The 17373-nt window shown below is 47.5% G+C and overlaps 2 protein-coding genes across 4 annotated transcripts in view; one reads left to right on the top strand and one right to left on the bottom strand.

Annotated features, from left to right (window-relative positions):
- Nucleotides 1–589: 589 nt before the first annotated feature.
- LOC102403870 (zinc finger protein OZF) lies at nucleotides 590–7375 on the bottom strand. Its single transcript, XM_006078391.4, has 4 exons — nucleotides 7102–7375; nucleotides 4408–4443; nucleotides 3423–3549; nucleotides 590–2122 (listed from the first exon to the last, which is right to left on the bottom strand). Exons 1-4 carry the CDS (start codon nucleotides 7132–7134, stop codon nucleotides 648–650), a joined length of 1671 nt encoding a protein of 556 aa, XP_006078453.2. The 5' UTR covers nucleotides 7135–7375; the 3' UTR covers nucleotides 590–647.
- Nucleotides 7376–15254: 7879 nt separating this feature from the next.
- Nucleotides 15255–17373, top strand: part of LOC112580462 (zinc finger protein 550) — a 31391-nt gene continuing 29272 nt past the window's right edge. For 2 of the 3 annotated variants that reach the window (XM_045163396.1, XM_025270375.3), the window contains exon 1: nucleotides 15255–15522. In XM_045163396.1, the coding sequence (XP_045019331.1) occupies nucleotides 15496–15522 (27 nt within the window). In that variant the 5' untranslated portion in view covers nucleotides 15255–15495. The remainder of the gene's footprint in view (nucleotides 15523–17373) is intronic. The other variant, XM_025270374.3, reaches the window with a different exon arrangement.

The following is a 17373-nucleotide window of genomic DNA, read 5'->3' as shown; positions in this document are numbered from 1 at the left end:
TACCTTAATCAGTAAGCAATGACAAAATGTCAAAACTCAGTAATTAGAACAAGTTATATGAGCAGAAATTTCAAGAATGATATGTGGTTGGAGATCAACACATGGAAGACTACTTGGCATCATATCATTAGAGAAATGCAAATTAAAATCACTTGGTCCCACTATGCAACTATGGTGTCACTAAAATTGGAAAGCCTGAACATACCAACTAAGAATGTAAAGAACAGGAACTTGGCTTATGGTGCTTCTGATGAGACTATAAAAGGACACCACCACTTTTAGAAGAGTTGGACTGACCCTACATGAGTTTAACATTCACTTACTCTATGACAAGGAGTTGTGCTACTAGATATTAACTCAAGTGAGGGAAAGCATGAGTCCAGAAGGCATTTCTCCAGTGTGAACATTTGTGGCACAGTGGTAAAGAGTCCGCCTGCCAATGCAAAAGGCATGGGTTCAATCCCTTGGGCCGGAAGATCCCATGGAGTAGGAAATGGCAACCCAATCCAATAGTCTTGCCTGGAGAGTCCCCTGGACAGAGGACCCTGGCAGGCTATAGTTCACGGGGTTGCAAAGAGTTGGGACATGATAGAGGGACTGAATGCGCACACGCGCACACACACACACACACACACACACACATTGGATCATGACCTTGGAGCCGTGTACAAAGAACTACACGCATAAGGCCTTTCTCCACTGTGGGTTCTCTGGTGGACAATTAGACTTGTTTTGTAACTGTACGGCTTCCCACACTCATTGCACTGAAAAGGCTTCACTCCAGTGTGGATCCTCTGATGGACAATAAGACTTGTTTTGTTACTGTAGGGCTTCCCACATTCACTGCACTGGAAAGGCTTTGCCCTAGTGTGGACGTTTTGGTGGCTAATTAGTGTGTTCTTCAGCTTGAAGGCTTTCCCACATTCATTGCACACATAGGGTCTTTCTCCAGTGTGGATTCTCTGGTGCTCATCGAGTGTGATTTTCCTCTTGAACCCTTTCCCACATTCACTGCACTCATAACGCCTCTGTGAGGTGTGAACATTCTGGTGTTTGTTGAGGGCAAAGCTGCTCATAAACAAATTCCCACATTTCTTACAGGCATAAACTTTTTCTCCACTGTGGATTCTCTGGTGGACAATAAGACTCTTTTTGTTGACATAAGCTTTCCCACACTCACCACACATATAAGGCCTTTCTCCAGTGTGAGTTCTCTGGTGGATAATAAGACTTGTTTTGTAACTAAAGGACTTCCCACATTCAGTGCACTTAAAAGGCTTTTCTCCAGTGTGGATTCTCTGGTGCACAAGGAGTTTATTTCTGTACAGGAAGAGCTTCCCACATTCACTGCACTTATGAGGTTTCTCTCCAGTGTGGACTTTTTGGTGCTGGACAAGTGAATCCTTGCGGGCATAGGCTTTCCCACATTCCTGACACTCATAGGGTCTTTCTCCAGTGTGGACTCTTTGGTGCTGAACAAGCTTACATTTGTAGATGAAGACTTTCCCACATTTACTGCAATCGAAAGGCTTTTCTCCTGTGTGAACTCTCCGATGATGAGACAGACCCCCCCGGAGTCTAAAGAATTTCCCGCAGTCATTGCACTTGTATGGTTTTTCTCCAGTGTGAACTCTCAGGTGCTCTGTGAATTTGTACTTCTTACTGAAGGCTTTGCCACATTCGCTGCACTTGTAATGCCCTTGCCCAGGGTGAGAGCCCCCCCTGCTCTGCCTGCTTCTGTTTGGATGCTCTCCATCGTGGGAGGGCTGGTGCTGGAGAAAGCCAAGGCTACCGAGGAAATCCTCCTCAACCTCTCCACATGTGAACACAGTGTCAGGTACAAAGATCTTGCAGCTTGTCACGAGCAAGGCCCCGTTCTCATCCCTCCTGAGACGTTTCTCTGCACTTAGCTGTGTCTGGCACTGCTGCAAGTGAGAAGTGAGCATTTTCCCAGAAGCCCCAGAAGAGGGCAGGGTTTTCTCCACCAGGGCACACATGTCAGTGGAAGTGACAGCCTTCAGGATAGATGAGTCCACCTGTGGATTCCTGTCTCGTGTCACTTGTTCTACAGAAACACATTGGTCAGAACCGGCCTCTTCAGTATCTCCTCCACGCCAACACCCTGAAACCATAAAAAATGCTGATAAAGTGTATGGAGACTCTGGTGGGGAAGGACACATGTAGGAATGAGCCCATGGGTTTGTGTTCAAAACAAGGTAGGAAGAGTCAAGTGGTAGAAGGGGAAACTATGCATTTCTTGGCCCCTGGTGGTCACAAAAATAGAAATGTTTCAAACCAAAGAGAACACGGGATATGGAGCTGTGCCAGGAGGAGATGCTGGAACAACTCAGTCCTTGGCCAGTGGCAGTCAGCAGGGTTTTCTGGTGGAGACAAGTGTCAGCTCTGTAGAACGTGTGTCCTAATCCAGGAAAATGCAATTATACCTGTTTGCCTGGTGTTCAAATACCATACAAGTAAACACGCAACTTTAAAAACACATTAAACATATAAGATATACTAAACACATAACATTGGAGAACGTTTCAAAGAGAGAGGGAAAGGGGAGATGTGGAGGACACTAAGGTAGAAGACAGAGAGGTAAGAAGTCACAGTGAAAGGATAAGTGGGCCAAGTGTCAAAACAGGGAGGAAAAGAAAGAAGAGTATGACCATGATGAATCTGGGCACTAAAACACTAGTGAGCAAAGGACATTTCCCTGTAGGATTAGAAATGACCTATGATGTGCGGTCCTACAGCCCCTGTTTACCAGGCCCAGGATCCAGTAACCCTCTTCCAATGACTAGAGAAGTGTCTACCTCCTCAGGCACCCAGGGCCACCTCCATCCCCAGGTCAGGTTGGGTGACTATGGAACTTATTAGATCAAAGGCCTGAAGGGAAAATGGGGCCATTATGAGAAACACTGGCCTAGGGTCAATCAATCAATGACAGACTTCAGGAAAAAAAAAAAAAAAAAAAAAAAAAAAATATATATATATATATATATACACTATATATATATAGTACTAGAACCTTAAGTAGTCTCCTAAAAGTAACCTAGTGTTGACCATAAATGCTGACCACATATCTCTAATTCCTGAGACAGGCAGTGCACACGAAAAGGGTTAAAACCTGTGATACAGATCTTCCACTCAGCAGAGCAGTCAACACACAAGTGATGGCAAAGCAAACTGCAAGTGGACAGACAGTTAACAAGCCTCCAAGACCAGACTCTTCTGTGGAAGGCATCGGGGCATGTGATACAGGACTAGACGTGCACAGATTGAGGCACAAGGCTCAAATGCCAGGAAGCCAAGGAAGGAAGCAGTCAGTGTCCATGGCCCAGCCTGGGAAGGCTGGAGTGAGCCACGCAGAGAGAAGGGCCGAGCCCAGCACCAGCGGTGTGTGTGGACGCAGTTCTTACCCAGGGAGGCTATCAGGGACAGGTTTTCCAGCATGACGTCATAGTATAGGAGTCTCTGAGCCTCGCCGAGGAGCCCCCACTCCTCCTGGGAGAAGGACACCGCCACATCCTCAAAGGTCACATGGCCCTGTCGGGAGGGGGACACGAGTTCACAGAGGCTTCTGTAACCAAAACACCCTCCCCACCCACCCCAAGCTTCATGGCACCAACACTGTGACCTCAGGGCCTGGAATCTGACATGGTCCACCTGCTGTCCACCTGCTCAGGAGTATCTTCACACCTGAACCCCACCCCCACCTGATCTCCAGATGTGTCTAGTTGTACACCTGACACCTCTTGTGAGACACCCCTGCCACATCTCACACTCAGCACGAGGATACGTAATTCTGGACAGTCCTTCTCATCACTCCTACTTTTTGTTGGCTGCACCAGCTCTTATTTGTGGCATGTGGGATCTAGTTCCCTGACCAGGGATCGAATCCTGGGCCCCCTACATTGGGAGCACAGAGTCTTAGCCCCTGGACCACGAAGGAAGTCCCATCACTCCTACTTTTCACTTCCCGTCTCAGACACAGTGTCCCTACTCTCACCTAAGGCAAACATCATGGTGTCATGTCAGACGACTGTCTCTCATCCTGCACAGCATAAAATCATCCAGCTCCTCAGGCTGCCACCCCAGGAAAGGCTCTGCTGTCTTTATCCACCCACGTCCTGGGTCCTGCAGTTTGCTGGACACGCCTCACTTGGTCTCACCTCCAGGCACACGGACAGGCTGGCTCCAGTCCCAGGAATATCTCACCACCTCACCTCCTCCAGTGGATACAGGAGACCACCTCAGTACCACTTCACGGGTCCTGTGCCTGAGGTGACCCCAGGGCCAGAACTAAAGCCCAACAACCCCAGGTTAACTGTGTCTTCTGTATCTGGGTGTCAATACCAGGGGTGGGATGACATCAGGAGAGGTACTGGGGCTTCTTCCACTTACCTGTCCAGGGACCATAAAGGTTGCTACCATGGGAACCTGTAAAAAGAGGGAGGATCTGAGATCAGGGTCATCTTGGTGAGGAAGGAAAGGCGGAACTGTGTCCTCCCTTCCCTTTCCTGCAGATGAGTCATCTCAGGCTGACCTCTGACCTCAGAGCTATAACCTGACAACTCAGATAGTCTTTGATAAAGACTCAACCTCCTTGAGTCTCAGTGTCTTCAGTTGTAAAAGGGCAACACTTAAGAGGTCTATCTCCTAATGTTGTGTAAACATCAAATGCATTATTAACCTCTCCCAGGCTAAGATTCACCATGACATAACACAGGATTAAGATTTCTATAATTTTTAAATCAGGATTTCCTTACATGTCTTTCAAGGCTTTCTGAGACAAAGTATCTCTTTTCCACCACCAATTATTTCATTTCATGATAGAATTCACTCCTATTATTACACTCCCTAAAATACGTGACCATAAGTTCAAGAGCTCAGTCCCATAAATTGCCCTCTTCTGAGAAGCCAGTTGCAATCCCTGGCCCCCAGGCCATTTATAAATTCAGGGATTCCCCTGAATCCGTCAGTATTGATAATTTGATAAAAATAACCCATGAAAGTTAGGAAAACACTTTTCTTACTTCTGGATTACTGTAATGGATATAACTTAGAACAGCCCAATGGAAGGGATGTGTAGGTCTGGGTAGTGGGGCTGCAGGGCAGGAAGGGGTTTTAGGCCCTTTCAGTACATGCCACCCTCCCAGGATTTCCATCATTTCAAGGTGTTCAGCGATCTTGAGGCTCCTTGAATTTCATTCCTCAGCAATTTTTATACATAATCTCCAGTTCCCCTCTGATTCTTGGGAACTTCCACATGGGGCTGAGAATTTAACCTTCTATTCTTCCTGGTAACCAGTCCAATCCTAAATCACCTCAATTATAAATAAACGCCTGTGCGAAACAGGGGCAAGTTGTAACAAAGACTAGTCCTAAGACTAGGAAATTCCAAGGAGGCCAAAATAAAACCTAAACATATGTATATTATTATAGCACAGATATTCATTCTCATTTTAAACAGTTAGTACTTGCTTATACAAGATTAACTTGTTAAATCTATACATTTTTAGCCTTGTAGTTTCCTGGAAGAGCTGAGGCACCTGTGCCCTTGACTGAACCTAAGATTGACTGACTGGTCAGCATCGCCCAATTTTTGTGGCTCCAAAAGGAACAGTCAGTCAGCTGGCTGAGTATTCATCACAGTCAATGTACACAACCTCACCCCTCCTCCACCTCCTTCCCAGCCAAAGTTCTTTACTCCTTATACCCACCCTTGCTTTCTTGGAAAGCCCTAGAGCCTCAGGACCCTCCCATTTTCAGGCAGCATCTGAAAGTCCTACCCACTCTGCCCTCCAGCCCCACCTCTTCTTTCCTCTCAGGTCCCCTTTCACAGGAAAGTGAAAAGATTTTCCCACCTAAATTTGAGATCCAGACTTAGGTGTCACCACAAGGACATCCTTGAGCCAGTGACCTCCTCCCTTGATTCCAGACTATAGATTCTACCAGCCTCTACATGACCTCAATTTTGGAATCTCAGAAATAGCATGTCTCAAATTCAATTTTTCTTCTCCCCCTAAAACTGACTTCTCACATCAGTGCGGTCTCAGGTCGTAAAGAAAACCTTTATTGTCCTTTACTCTGTCTTTATCTCAGAGCCACATTTAATTCACCAGGCAATCGTGCCAATTACCTGTAAGGCTTATTAGGAATATTATCTGTTACGTTCCTTTGGGAAAAAAATTAATAATTAATAAACAGAAACCTCAATTAGAGTTGGCACACCAGAAGGGGGAGCCCTCACTGACCAGAGACAAGAATGGTATTCCAAAGGAAGAAGAGTCTCCTCTTTCCTGGAAAGGACTCAGCCAATGAAAAGCCATGCGCTCTTTGGTGCCTACGACCCTTTTAACTTCCCTTTGTAATCTCTATAAAAGTGTTAGCTCCCCCATAGTCACACACCCCAATTGCAATTCCCCAAATGATCGTGGAAAAAAAAAATTTTTAAGCCCATTTTTGTGTGCTAAATACAGGGCAGGCTATTTGTTTCAGGGCAGCAACTTCCATACCCACCACTCTAGTCCATACAACACCTTATTCTTCGGATTCTAACCCAGAAGCCTCCCCCAGGTCTCCCCGCCTCCACTCGCATCTTCTCCTCCCCAATCTGTACTCCTCGGAGCTGGCTTTGAAATACTATAAAACTCAAATGTCTTCCTAATTTATTCGCAACCCTCCATGCCTCCCAAAATGCTGTCGGCCCAATTGACCCAGAGGATTGACTCCTCTTTATATGCCCTGTCCCTGCAGTTCAGTTCAGTTCAGTTGCTCAGTCGTGTCCGACTCTTTGCGACCCCATGAATCGCTGCACGCCAGGCCTCCCTGTCCATCACCAACTCCCGGAGTTCACTCAGACTCTGCAGAGAGGACTCCAACCCCAAGTTTCCCTAATGCTCTGGCTCGTGTGCCCCTCCAAGGATCGGCACGTGCCGGGCCCACGGCCTTTAACACTCCACACTTCAGCACACAGCGTGTCAGAAATGGGACCACCACACACGCAGGCCTAAAGTTCTGCAGACGGGCCTAAGCCGCGGCGCCGTGAGCAGGAAACCCTCATGGGGGCTTGAGGATCCGGGGACGAACTGTCACCTGGGCCGGGTCCTGCAGCGCGTCGGTTGCCATAGGACCCTGTGGGCGCAGTGGTGCCAACAGATGCGCGAGATAACGGCGGAGACTTGGGCCGAAAATCCTGAAAGTGTACTGAAATCCGCTCACTCTTGTGCACTGTGGACGGCGCCCCTTGGGTTCTTCCCAGTTTCTCTAAGGCCGGCTGCACCCAGTTACTTAGAGTCTCCGGTTTTGCAGGCGGCAGCAAAAGCCGTCAAACGACCGCCATCAAAAACACGCCGGAAATCCCGCCCCCTCCTAGTTCACAATCCCGGAAGAGCCCTAGTTTGGGGGGCTTCATTGGTGCGGAGAACAGGGCTGACCGGCGCGTGGACTTCTGGGTAATGTAGTTCCCTCGCTTCCGGTTTGAGTTACAAAACCCCCCGGGTCTCGCCTTACCGTATTCTGACGAAAGTACAGATTAAAAAGTAGACCCAAGAAAGCCTTTAGGTATCATCTTTACAAAATTCTGAATTAACTACCATTTCTCAGCTAAAAGTTAATACAGGTTTAGCAAACAAGCGTTTCCCTCGTGAAAAGACAGAGTAGCCACAGTCCTCAGTTTTTATTGCTTTTTATGAAAATCTTGGAGAAATTTTAAAGTAAGTAAAATCAAGTCAGTATGATTTGAAGGAAAAAAAATTTTAAGGGAATTATATGAAACAAAATATCTCGGTGTTTTTCATTACTGGCTAACAGGAAAACCATATGGTCAGATAATAAAGTCTGTAACGGGTGCTGTGGACCTGAATAAACCCCAGAGGCAATAATGTTGCCCGACACGTTTACATAGGATCAAAGAGTTACAATTGCGAACACATTCAAATAGCCACACTAAAGATGTCCTGATAGGGAATAAACGTCAGGAGCTTTTAAAGGCAAAGAGAGGTTTGTATCACAAAGAATTTTAATTGCAGCTGGACTCAGAATCTGGAGTATGGTAGCCAAACAGGGTAGAACAGCGTTGAGTGCCAAGGCCATCACTAGAGGAAGATGTAAGCCCTTTATTGTGGCAAGTTTTAGGCATTCTTTCTGAGTCCTTGGAATATTTACCCTTTGGACCAGGTCAAAGTTCATAGTTTTACCTGGTAGGGAGGTGCAAAAAGTGCACTAATTAACATATTCAGTTCAGTTCAGTCATTCGTGTCCAACTCTTTGCAACCCCATGGACTGCAGCACACCAGGCTTTCCTGTCCATCATTAACTCCCAGAGCTTGCTCAAACCCATGTCCATCGAGTTGGTGATGCCATCCAACCATCTCATCCTTTGTTGACCCCTTCTCCTATCACCTTCAATCTTTCCCAGCATCAGGGTCTTTTCAAATGAATCAGCTCTTTGCATCAGGTGGCCAAAGTATTGGAGTCTCAACTTCAACATCAGTCCTTCCAATGAATATTCAGGACTGATCTCCTCTAGGATGGAATGGTTGGATCTCCTTGCAGTCCAAGGGACTCAAGAGTCTTCTCCAATACCACAGCTCAAAAGCACCAATTCTTCAAAGAAAGCGCTCAGCTTTCTTTATGGTCCAACTCTCTCATCCATACATGACTACTGGAAAAACCATAGCTTTGACTAGACGGACTGTTGTTGACAAAGTAATGTCTTTGCTTTTTAATATGCTGTCTAGGTTGGTCATAACTTTTCTTCCAAGGAGCAAGCGTCTTCTAATTCCATGCTGCAGTCACCATCTGCCGTGATTTTGGAGCCCCCCAAAATAAAGTCTGTCACTGTTTCCCCATCTATTTGCCATGGAGTGATGGGACCAGATGCCATGATCTTAGTTTTCTGAATGTTGAGTTTTAAGCCAACTTTTTCACTCTCCTCTTTCACTTTCATCCAGAGGCTATTTAGTTCTTCACTTTCTGCCTTAAGGGTGGTGTCATCTGCATATCTGAGGTTATTGATATTTCTCCCAGTAATCTGATTCCAGCCTGTGCTTCATCCATTCCAGCATTTCTCATGGTGTACTCTGCAGTTAAGTTAAATAAGCAGGGTGACAATATACAGCCTTGACATACTCCTTTCCGAATTTGGAACCACTCTGTTGTTCCATGTCCAGTTCTAACTCTTCTTGACCTGCATACAGGTTTTGCAGGAGGCATGTCAGATGGTCTGGTATTCCCATCTCTTTACGAATTTTCCACAGTGTGTTGTGACCTACACAGTCAAAGGCTTTGGCATAGTCAAGAAACCAGAGGTCAAGAATAAAGCAGTGGCCACAGGACTGGAAAAGGTCATTCATTCCAATCCCAAACAAAAGCAATGCCAATGAATGCTCAAACTACTGCACAATTGCACTCATCTCACAGGCTAGCAAAGTAATACTCAAAGTTCTCCAAGCCAGGCTTCAACTGTACATGAACCCTAAACTTCCAGATGTTCAAGCTGGATTTAGAAAAGGCAGAGGAACCAGAGATCAAATTGACAACATCCGTTGGATCATTGAAAAAGCAAGAGAGTTTCAGAAAACCATCTACTTCTGCTTTATTGACTATGCCAAAGCCTTTGATTGTGTGGATCACAACAAACTGTGAAATTAACATGTTAGTTAATTAGTTTACTAACCAGCTCCATGTTAGTGTTAGTCACTCAGTCGTGTGTGACTCTTTGCTACCCCATGGACTGTAGCCTGCCAGGCTCCTCTGTCCATGGGATTCTCCAGGCAAGAATACTGGAGTGGGTTGCCATGCGCTACTCCAGGGAGCTCCATGTTAATCTCTACCCAACCCCCCGTTTTTTGTTGTTGTTCTTGTTTTTGTTTTGCCTAATTGCCCTGTATGCAGGATCCTAGCTCCCCAACCAAGGATCAAACCCTTGCCCTCTGTACTGGGAGCATGGAATCTTAACCACTGGACAACCAAGGAAATCCTAGATAAAAGATATTCTTGATTGCTGTATTTGGTTGCATTGTTTCACATATTATACTTTAAATTCACTTACAAATGGTTGTCAAGTCAGAGACCTCTATCAACTAAATTTCATTAGGTTGAGAGGCCACAGAGCCCTACCCCTGGAAAGCAGCATAGAATTCATCCCTCAGGAAGCCTCAGTGATTCAAGACTGGGACTCTCTCCACCTTTCCCAGTGAGCAATAGATTTCAGTATCAGTATCAGTTCAGTCCCTCAGTCGTGTCTTACTTTTTGCAACCCCATGAACCGCAGCACGCCAGGCCTCCCTGTCCATCACCAACTCCCAGAGTCCACCCAAACCCATGTCCATTGAGTCGGTGATGCCATCCAACCATCTGATCCTCTGTCATCCCCTTCTCCTCCTCCCTCAATCTTTCCCAGCATCAGGGTCTTTTCAAATGAGTCAGCTCTTCGCATTAGGTAGCCAAAGTATTGGAGTTTCAGCTTCAACATCAGTCCTTCCAAAGAACACCCAGGACTGATCTCCTTCAGGGTGGACTGGTTGGATCTCCTTGCAGTCCAAGGGACTCTCACGAGTCTTCTCCAACACCACAGTTCAAAAGCATCAATTCTTCAGCGCTCAGCTTTCTTCACAGTCCAACTCTTCACATCCATACATGACTACTGGAAAAACCATAGCCTTGACTAGAGGACCTTTGTTGACAAAGTAATGTCTCTGCTTTTTAATATGCTGTCTATGTTTGTCATAGCTCTCCTCCCAAGGAGTAAGCATCTTTTAATTTGATGGCTGCAGTCACCATCTGCAGTGATTTTGGAGCCCAGAAAAATAAAGTCAGCCACTGTTTCCACTATTTCCCTATCTATTTGCCACGAAGTGATGGGACCAGATGCCATGATCTTCGTTTTCTGAATGTTGAGCTTGAAGCCAACTTTTTCACTCTCCTCTTTCACTTTCATCAAGAGGCTATTTAGTTCTTCACTTTCTGCCATAAGAGTGGTGTCATGTGCATATCTGAGGTTATTGATATTTTTCCCTGCAATCTTGACTCCAGCTTGTGCTTCATCCAGCCCAGTGTCTCTCGTGATGTACTCTGCATATAAGTTAAATAAGCAGGGTGACAATATACAGCCTTGATGTACTCCTTTTCCTATTTGTAACCAGTCTGTTTTTCCGTGTCCATTACTAACTGTTGCTTTCAATCTCATATAAAACCTCAAGATCAACTGGCTGCCTCTGGCTCTCAAGCCATTGATGACCTTAAAGAACATGACTGGGTTGTGATAGAAGACTCTAAACTCCTAGTCTTATTTGGTAAGAACCTCTATGCCATGTGGACAACCCAAAGCTCGCTCCTTGTCTGCACCTTTTTCCTCATTCCTGGCTGATGTCAACTACAAATTGGCACTTTCCAAGAGCATTTGCCAGAGACGGAGGAACAACAACAACAAACGCATTTACCATCTGCCTTCCCTGGTGATTCAGATGGTAAAGAATCTGCCTGAAATGCAGGAGACCCAGGTTTAATCTCTGGGTGGGGAAGATCCCCCTGGAGAAGGAAATGGCAACCCACTCCAGTATTCTTGCCTGGAGAATTCCATGGACAGAGGAGCCTGATGGGCTACAGTCTCAGTTCAGTTCAGTTCAGTCACTCAGTCGTGTCCAACTCTTTGCGACCCCATGGACTGCAGCATGCCAGTCTTCCCTGTCCAGCATCAACTCCCAGTTCAGTTCAGTTCAGTTCATTTGCCCAGTCGTGTCCGACTCTTTGTGACCCCATGAATCACAGCATGCCAGGCCTCCCTGTCCATCACCAACTCCCGGAGTTCATCCAGACTCACGTCCATCGAGTCAGTGATGTCATCCAGCCATCTCATCCTCTGGCATCCCATTCTTCTCCTGCCCCCAATCCCTCGCAGCATCAGAGTCTTTTCCAGTGAGTAGACTCTTCTCATGAGGTGGCCAAAGTACTGGAGTTTCAGCTTTAGCATCATTCCTTCCAAAGAAATCCCAGGGCTGATCTCCTTCAGAATGGACTGGTTGGATCTCCTTGCAGTCCAAGGGACTCTCAAGAGTCTTCTCCAACATCACAGTTCAAAAGCATCAATTCTTCGGCGCTCAGCTTTCTTCACAGTCCAACTCTCACATCCATACATGACCACTGGAAAAACCATGGCCTTGACTAGATGGACCTTTGTTGGCAAAGTAATCAACTCCCAGAGCTTGCTCAAACTCATGTCCATCGAGTCGGTGATGCTATCCAACTGTAGCAGGAGGGAAAGGGGCAGGAAGGGCACAAATTTTAAAAGAATGACATAGCCCATGGACACAACATAAATGTGTCTGACTCTTTGAGACACCATGGACTGTAGCCTATCAGGCTCCTCCTTCCATGAGATTTTCCAGGCAAGAGTGTTGGAGTAGATTGTCATTTCCTTCTCCAGGGGATCTTCCCCACCCAGGGATCGAACCGGGGTCTCCCACATTGCAGGCAGATGCTTTACCGGTCTGAACCACCAGGGAGCCCTAAACATAAACCGATGAAAATCAAATGGGACCAAGATTTCAGACAAGATTAGACCTTGATCCTCAATCAGCAAGTGAAATGACACACCCAGATGTGCCATGAGGGTTCCAAGGCATTGTCAAAAGACCAAGAAGTGAGTGGTGGCCCAAATCCTGGAAATCTCCACCCCTTCCCAAAAATAGTTGGAATAATCCTCCTACTCATTAACATGTGAAATTAACAAGCCTATAAAAACTAACCATGCCACATTTCAGGACCACACTCACCCTCTGCGATGGCCCACACTCTGTCTGTGGAGTGTGCTTCTCTCTGAATCTGAATAAATCCAGTTCTTACCTATCACTTTGTCATCACTGAATTCTTTCTGTCATGAGACATCAAGAACCTGAGCTTCATTAGATCCTGAAACCAGCTACAGTGGGTTTTGGCTGGGTTTGAGTCCCAGCCACATGGGTTTGAATCTCAAGCAAGGTTTTGGCTGGGTTTGAGTCCCAGCCACGTGGGTTCAAGTACCAAACTGGGTTTTGGCTGGGTTCAAGTCCCAGTCTGAGGTAAACGAACTCACAATCATCTCATCCTCTGTTGGCCCCTTCTCCTGCCTTCAGTCTTTCCCAGTACCAGGGTCTTTTCCAGTGAGTCAGTTCTTCACATCAGTGGCCAAAGTATTGGTGTTTCAGCTTCAGCGTCAGTGCTTCCAGTGAATATTCAGAACTGAATTTCCTTTAGGATGGACTGATTGGATCTCCTTGCTGTCCAAGGGACTCTCAAGAGTCTTCTCCAGCACTACAGCTCAAAAGCATCAATTCTCCAGCACTTAGCCTTCTTTATGGTCCAACTCTTACATCCATACATGACTACTGGAAAAACCATAGCTTTGGCTATAACAGAGCTTTGTTGGCAAAGTAATGTCTCTGCTTTATAATATGCTGTCTAGTTTGAGCATAGCTTTTCTTCCAAGGAGCAAGCATCTTTTAATTCATGGCTGCAGTCACTATCTGCAGTAATTTTGGAGACCGAGAAAATAAAGTCTCTCACTGTTTCCACTGTTTCCCCATCTATTTGCCATGAAGTGACAGGACCGGATGCCATGATCTTAGCTTTTTGAATGTTGAGTTTTAAGCCAGCTTTTTCACGCTCCACTTAGTGAAAGCACAGGTGGAGCACAGGTTCTAGGCGCTTCCTTCAGTAACTGCAGCTTGACGGTTCTAGAGCACAGGCTCAGTAGTTGTGGTGCGCTGGCTTAGTTGCCTTGCACATGTGGAATTTTCTAAGATTAGGGGTCGCACCCATATCCCCTGCGTTGACAAGTGGATTCTTAAATACTGGATCACCAGGGAAGCGGGGATAAGTTGTCCCCTTTTCACACATGCTCAGACTGTGATCATGCAGCCAATGTCCTAGTAGGAAATAGCATTTAGTAAGTTGCTCTTCTTTTCAGATGTCTCGTTGTTTTTTTTTTTTTTTTTCTTTCTTTCTTTTTTTTTTAATTGTATCTGTCCCAATCCATTTGAAACTAGTTTAGGTCGTCTGCCCACGCCCTCGGTGGCACTTTCATCAGGGCTCATGCATAGTGCCCTGCTTTTGCTCCAGACACCTCAGAAGAGATACCTGGGTGTTTGGTTTTTTGGCATCTTACTGCTTATAACTTGTCCTAACTTCACATGTACACAGTTATTTTTAGTCCCCTATAGTTTCTTTGTGGGCTTCCCTGATGGCTCAGTGGGTAAGGAATCTGCTTGCAATTCAGGAGACAGCAGAAGACTCAGGTTGGAACCCTGAGTGGGGAAGATCTTCTGGAGAAATAAATGGCAACCCACTCCAGTATTCTATCTGGAGAATTCCATGGACAGAGGAGCCTGATGGGCTACAGTCCATGGGGTCACAAGAGTCAGACATGGCTGAAGCAACTGAGCTCTCACACACATGATATCCTGGGAGCCCGCTCAACTTAATAGAAGGAAAGCCAGAGACAAAGAGGGCCTCTAGACAACCACCATTAATTGTTGGATCCAGAGGGGCTACAGGCAAATGTCATGAAGGGACTTCACTGCTGCACTGGAATGTCACTAGGTCACAAGGGAGAACAAGAAGGGAAGTTAGTTCCAGGAGCCACAGCCTCATCACTCTGGTGTACCCTGAATGATGGTGTACCCTGAGTGGTGTACCTGAGCTCAGTCATCACTTGAGCGGGGTGCTCACAGACTGTGGGGATGGTGAGGCAGCAGAACACAAAGTTTAAAAAAATTACAATACAGTACGTCCACTTGCTTAGAAACATGCAATGCCTCGTCTCCTTCGTTGGAGTCTCTGTAGGCCCTTTGCCCGCTTCAGTCTCCAGGCCTCTGGGCCATTGGCTCCTAGAAGGAGTGGATTCCTCTTCCCGGCAGAGAAGGCAATAGCACCCCACTCCAGTGCTCTTGCCTGGAAAATCCCATGGACAGAGGAACCTGGTAGGCTGCAGTCCATGGGGTCGCTCAGAGTCGGACAGGGCTGAGCAACTTCACTTTCACTTTTCACTTTCATGCATTGGAGACGGAAATGGCAACCCACTCCAGTGTTCTTGCCTGGAGAATCCCAGGGACGGGGGAGCCTGGTGGGCTGCCGTCTATGGGGTCGCACAGAGTCGGACATGACTGAAGCGATTTAGCAGCAGCCCCTTCCCGGACGGAAGCAGGACTACATTACCCAGAAGGCTATGCTCTACGGGGGCTGGGAGGGACGCGATGATAACATTACAGAAGGGGGCGTTGCCGCGTTTTCTGGGGCGGGACTTCCTGCGTCGCCAGGGAGGCTGTTTGTTGTTGATGGGGAGGTTTTGTCCGTCTTCGGTGACTGTTTCCCGGGGTTTGGGGACGGAGCGGCGAGGACAGCAAGGCAGGCCCACGTACGCCTCTGTGCGACCTGGGGGAGGGTCAGCTAAGCCGTCTGGACCCGCCGCTCGCCGGCGTCGTCGCGTGATCCTGCACTCCCCGCGGTGCGATGGCGGCGCTCTTGACCCCGGCGCAGGTGAGTGGACGATGCGCACCCGTTCGGACCTACCCACATGGCCCGGGCGCACTGCGGTGCTGGACGGCGGTGTCCTGTGTCTCGTCGCCTTGTCGTCTGCAGGACACTGTCTCGGAGCCTCGGGAGAGGGTCGCTTGTGCTCCGTGTGGGAGCCCAGGTTAGGGGCTCCGTACGATGGATCCTATTTCTGTCAGTCACTGGGACGCCGTGTAAAAGGGAGAGAAGTGCCTTCTAGAATTCCTCCCCTCAAGCCCACACCAGTGGCGTGGAAGGACCCGCAGGGCGGAGCGCAGGCCGCACAGTCCCGAGACTTTTCTGCGTGTTGAGGCCGCGCCCCTTCCCGAGTCTAGGACCTTGAGTAACTTTCATTGCTGCCCTTGACTTTTTTTTTTTTTTTTTTTTGGCTGAGTTGTGAGGCATGTGAGATCCTAGTTCCTCGAGCAGGGATCGAACTGGTGTCCCCTGAATAGGGGATTATTAACCACTGGCCCGCCAGGACAGTTCCTGTGCTTGGCTTTTATATTAAAGTTCCTCCACCTGGGTTTAGGGAACTAGAAAAGGCACATGGATGACATGTATTACCAAGTGCCCAGCATGGTCCAGGGAGCATCACTCTGGCTCTCTTTTCATGGAGGAGCCTCCTGAGCCCATGTTGATGGCAGAGGCTCATCCCTGGAGGAATCTGATCCTTGGCTTCCCTTTCCTGTATCCTCTATAAAGATAAGAGCTGGGCTGGGGAAGAGGCAGCAGTAGCCTGCAGCAGTTTGGGGATTGCTGCTCTGCTAGGACAGAAAAGGTGTCAGGACCAGCTGGGAGCCCAAAAGGCCAAGGAATTTACCTTTAAGCTTGCCGGGTGGCTCTAGAACCTGCTTGCTAGTGCAGGAGATGTAAGGGATGTAGGTTCAATCCTCAGGTTGGGAAGATCCCTTGGAAGAGGGCATGGCAACCCACTCTAGTATTCTGGCCTAGAGAATCCCATGGACAGAAGAGCCTGGCAGGCTACAGTCCCCAGGGTCTCACAGAGTCGTTCTAAGCCTGACATAGGACACACACACTTCAGAAGTGGCATTTGGGTTTTGGTTGGTTTACAGCCAGAGTGAGTCCGTTCAAATGGTCAGGTATGATGGTGTACAGGAATGTGGGGTTCCTTTGGACATAAAAACACACGAGGTCTGGGTAACTGCATAGCCATCGCCCTGACTGCCCTCGTCACAGTCCTGATCACTGTCAGGACTCGTCCTATTTGTTAACTTCCCATCCACTTGGTTCCCTTCTTTACTTTATTTCAGACTCACTCCCATCGGCCGTCCTGAGAGAGCCTTTCCCTGGTGCCCAATCACAAGCAGGCAGCCACCTTCTCAGCCTTCTGGCTCGTTTTTCTTGAGTTTGGAACCCTTTGGTCTCTCTGACATTGTTGTGTTCATTTATTTAGTTGTTCATTTAACATCTGTTTCCAGCCCTAGAACTTGAGCGCCTGTAGTGCTCTCTGCCAAGACCTGGAATGGCCCAGGCTTATAAAAGGTGCTCAGGAAATGGAATGAATGAGCCTCCCATTCAGGTGCTCTCATCACACCTACAATAAATACAGTCTCCTGCTCTGGCTCACAGGGCTGTACTGGATCTGCCCTGTGAGTTTCACCATGCTTCTCCCCCTTCCGTTCTTCCCTTGCTCACTGCACTCATTTCTGCCCGGTGTGCAGCTTTTGCCCTTGCGTTTCCCTTTGTCTGGGGCCCTGATCCCGGATCTCTGCAGGGCTGTCTCTCCCCCCATCCCTGTGCCTCGTGTTTCCTCTTAGAATAGTCTTTTCCTGGCCGTTTTCCTTCTGGCTGAGGTACCCCTGGCTCCCACCT

The sequence above is a fragment of the Bubalus bubalis genome, chromosome 18 (genome assembly GCF_019923935.1).
Source record: "Bubalus bubalis isolate 160015118507 breed Murrah chromosome 18, NDDB_SH_1, whole genome shotgun sequence".
Taxonomy (NCBI): Eukaryota; Metazoa; Chordata; class Mammalia; order Artiodactyla; family Bovidae; genus Bubalus; species Bubalus bubalis.
Note: the sequence above shows the minus strand (reverse complement) of the source record. Positions and strands in the feature narration are given on the sequence as shown.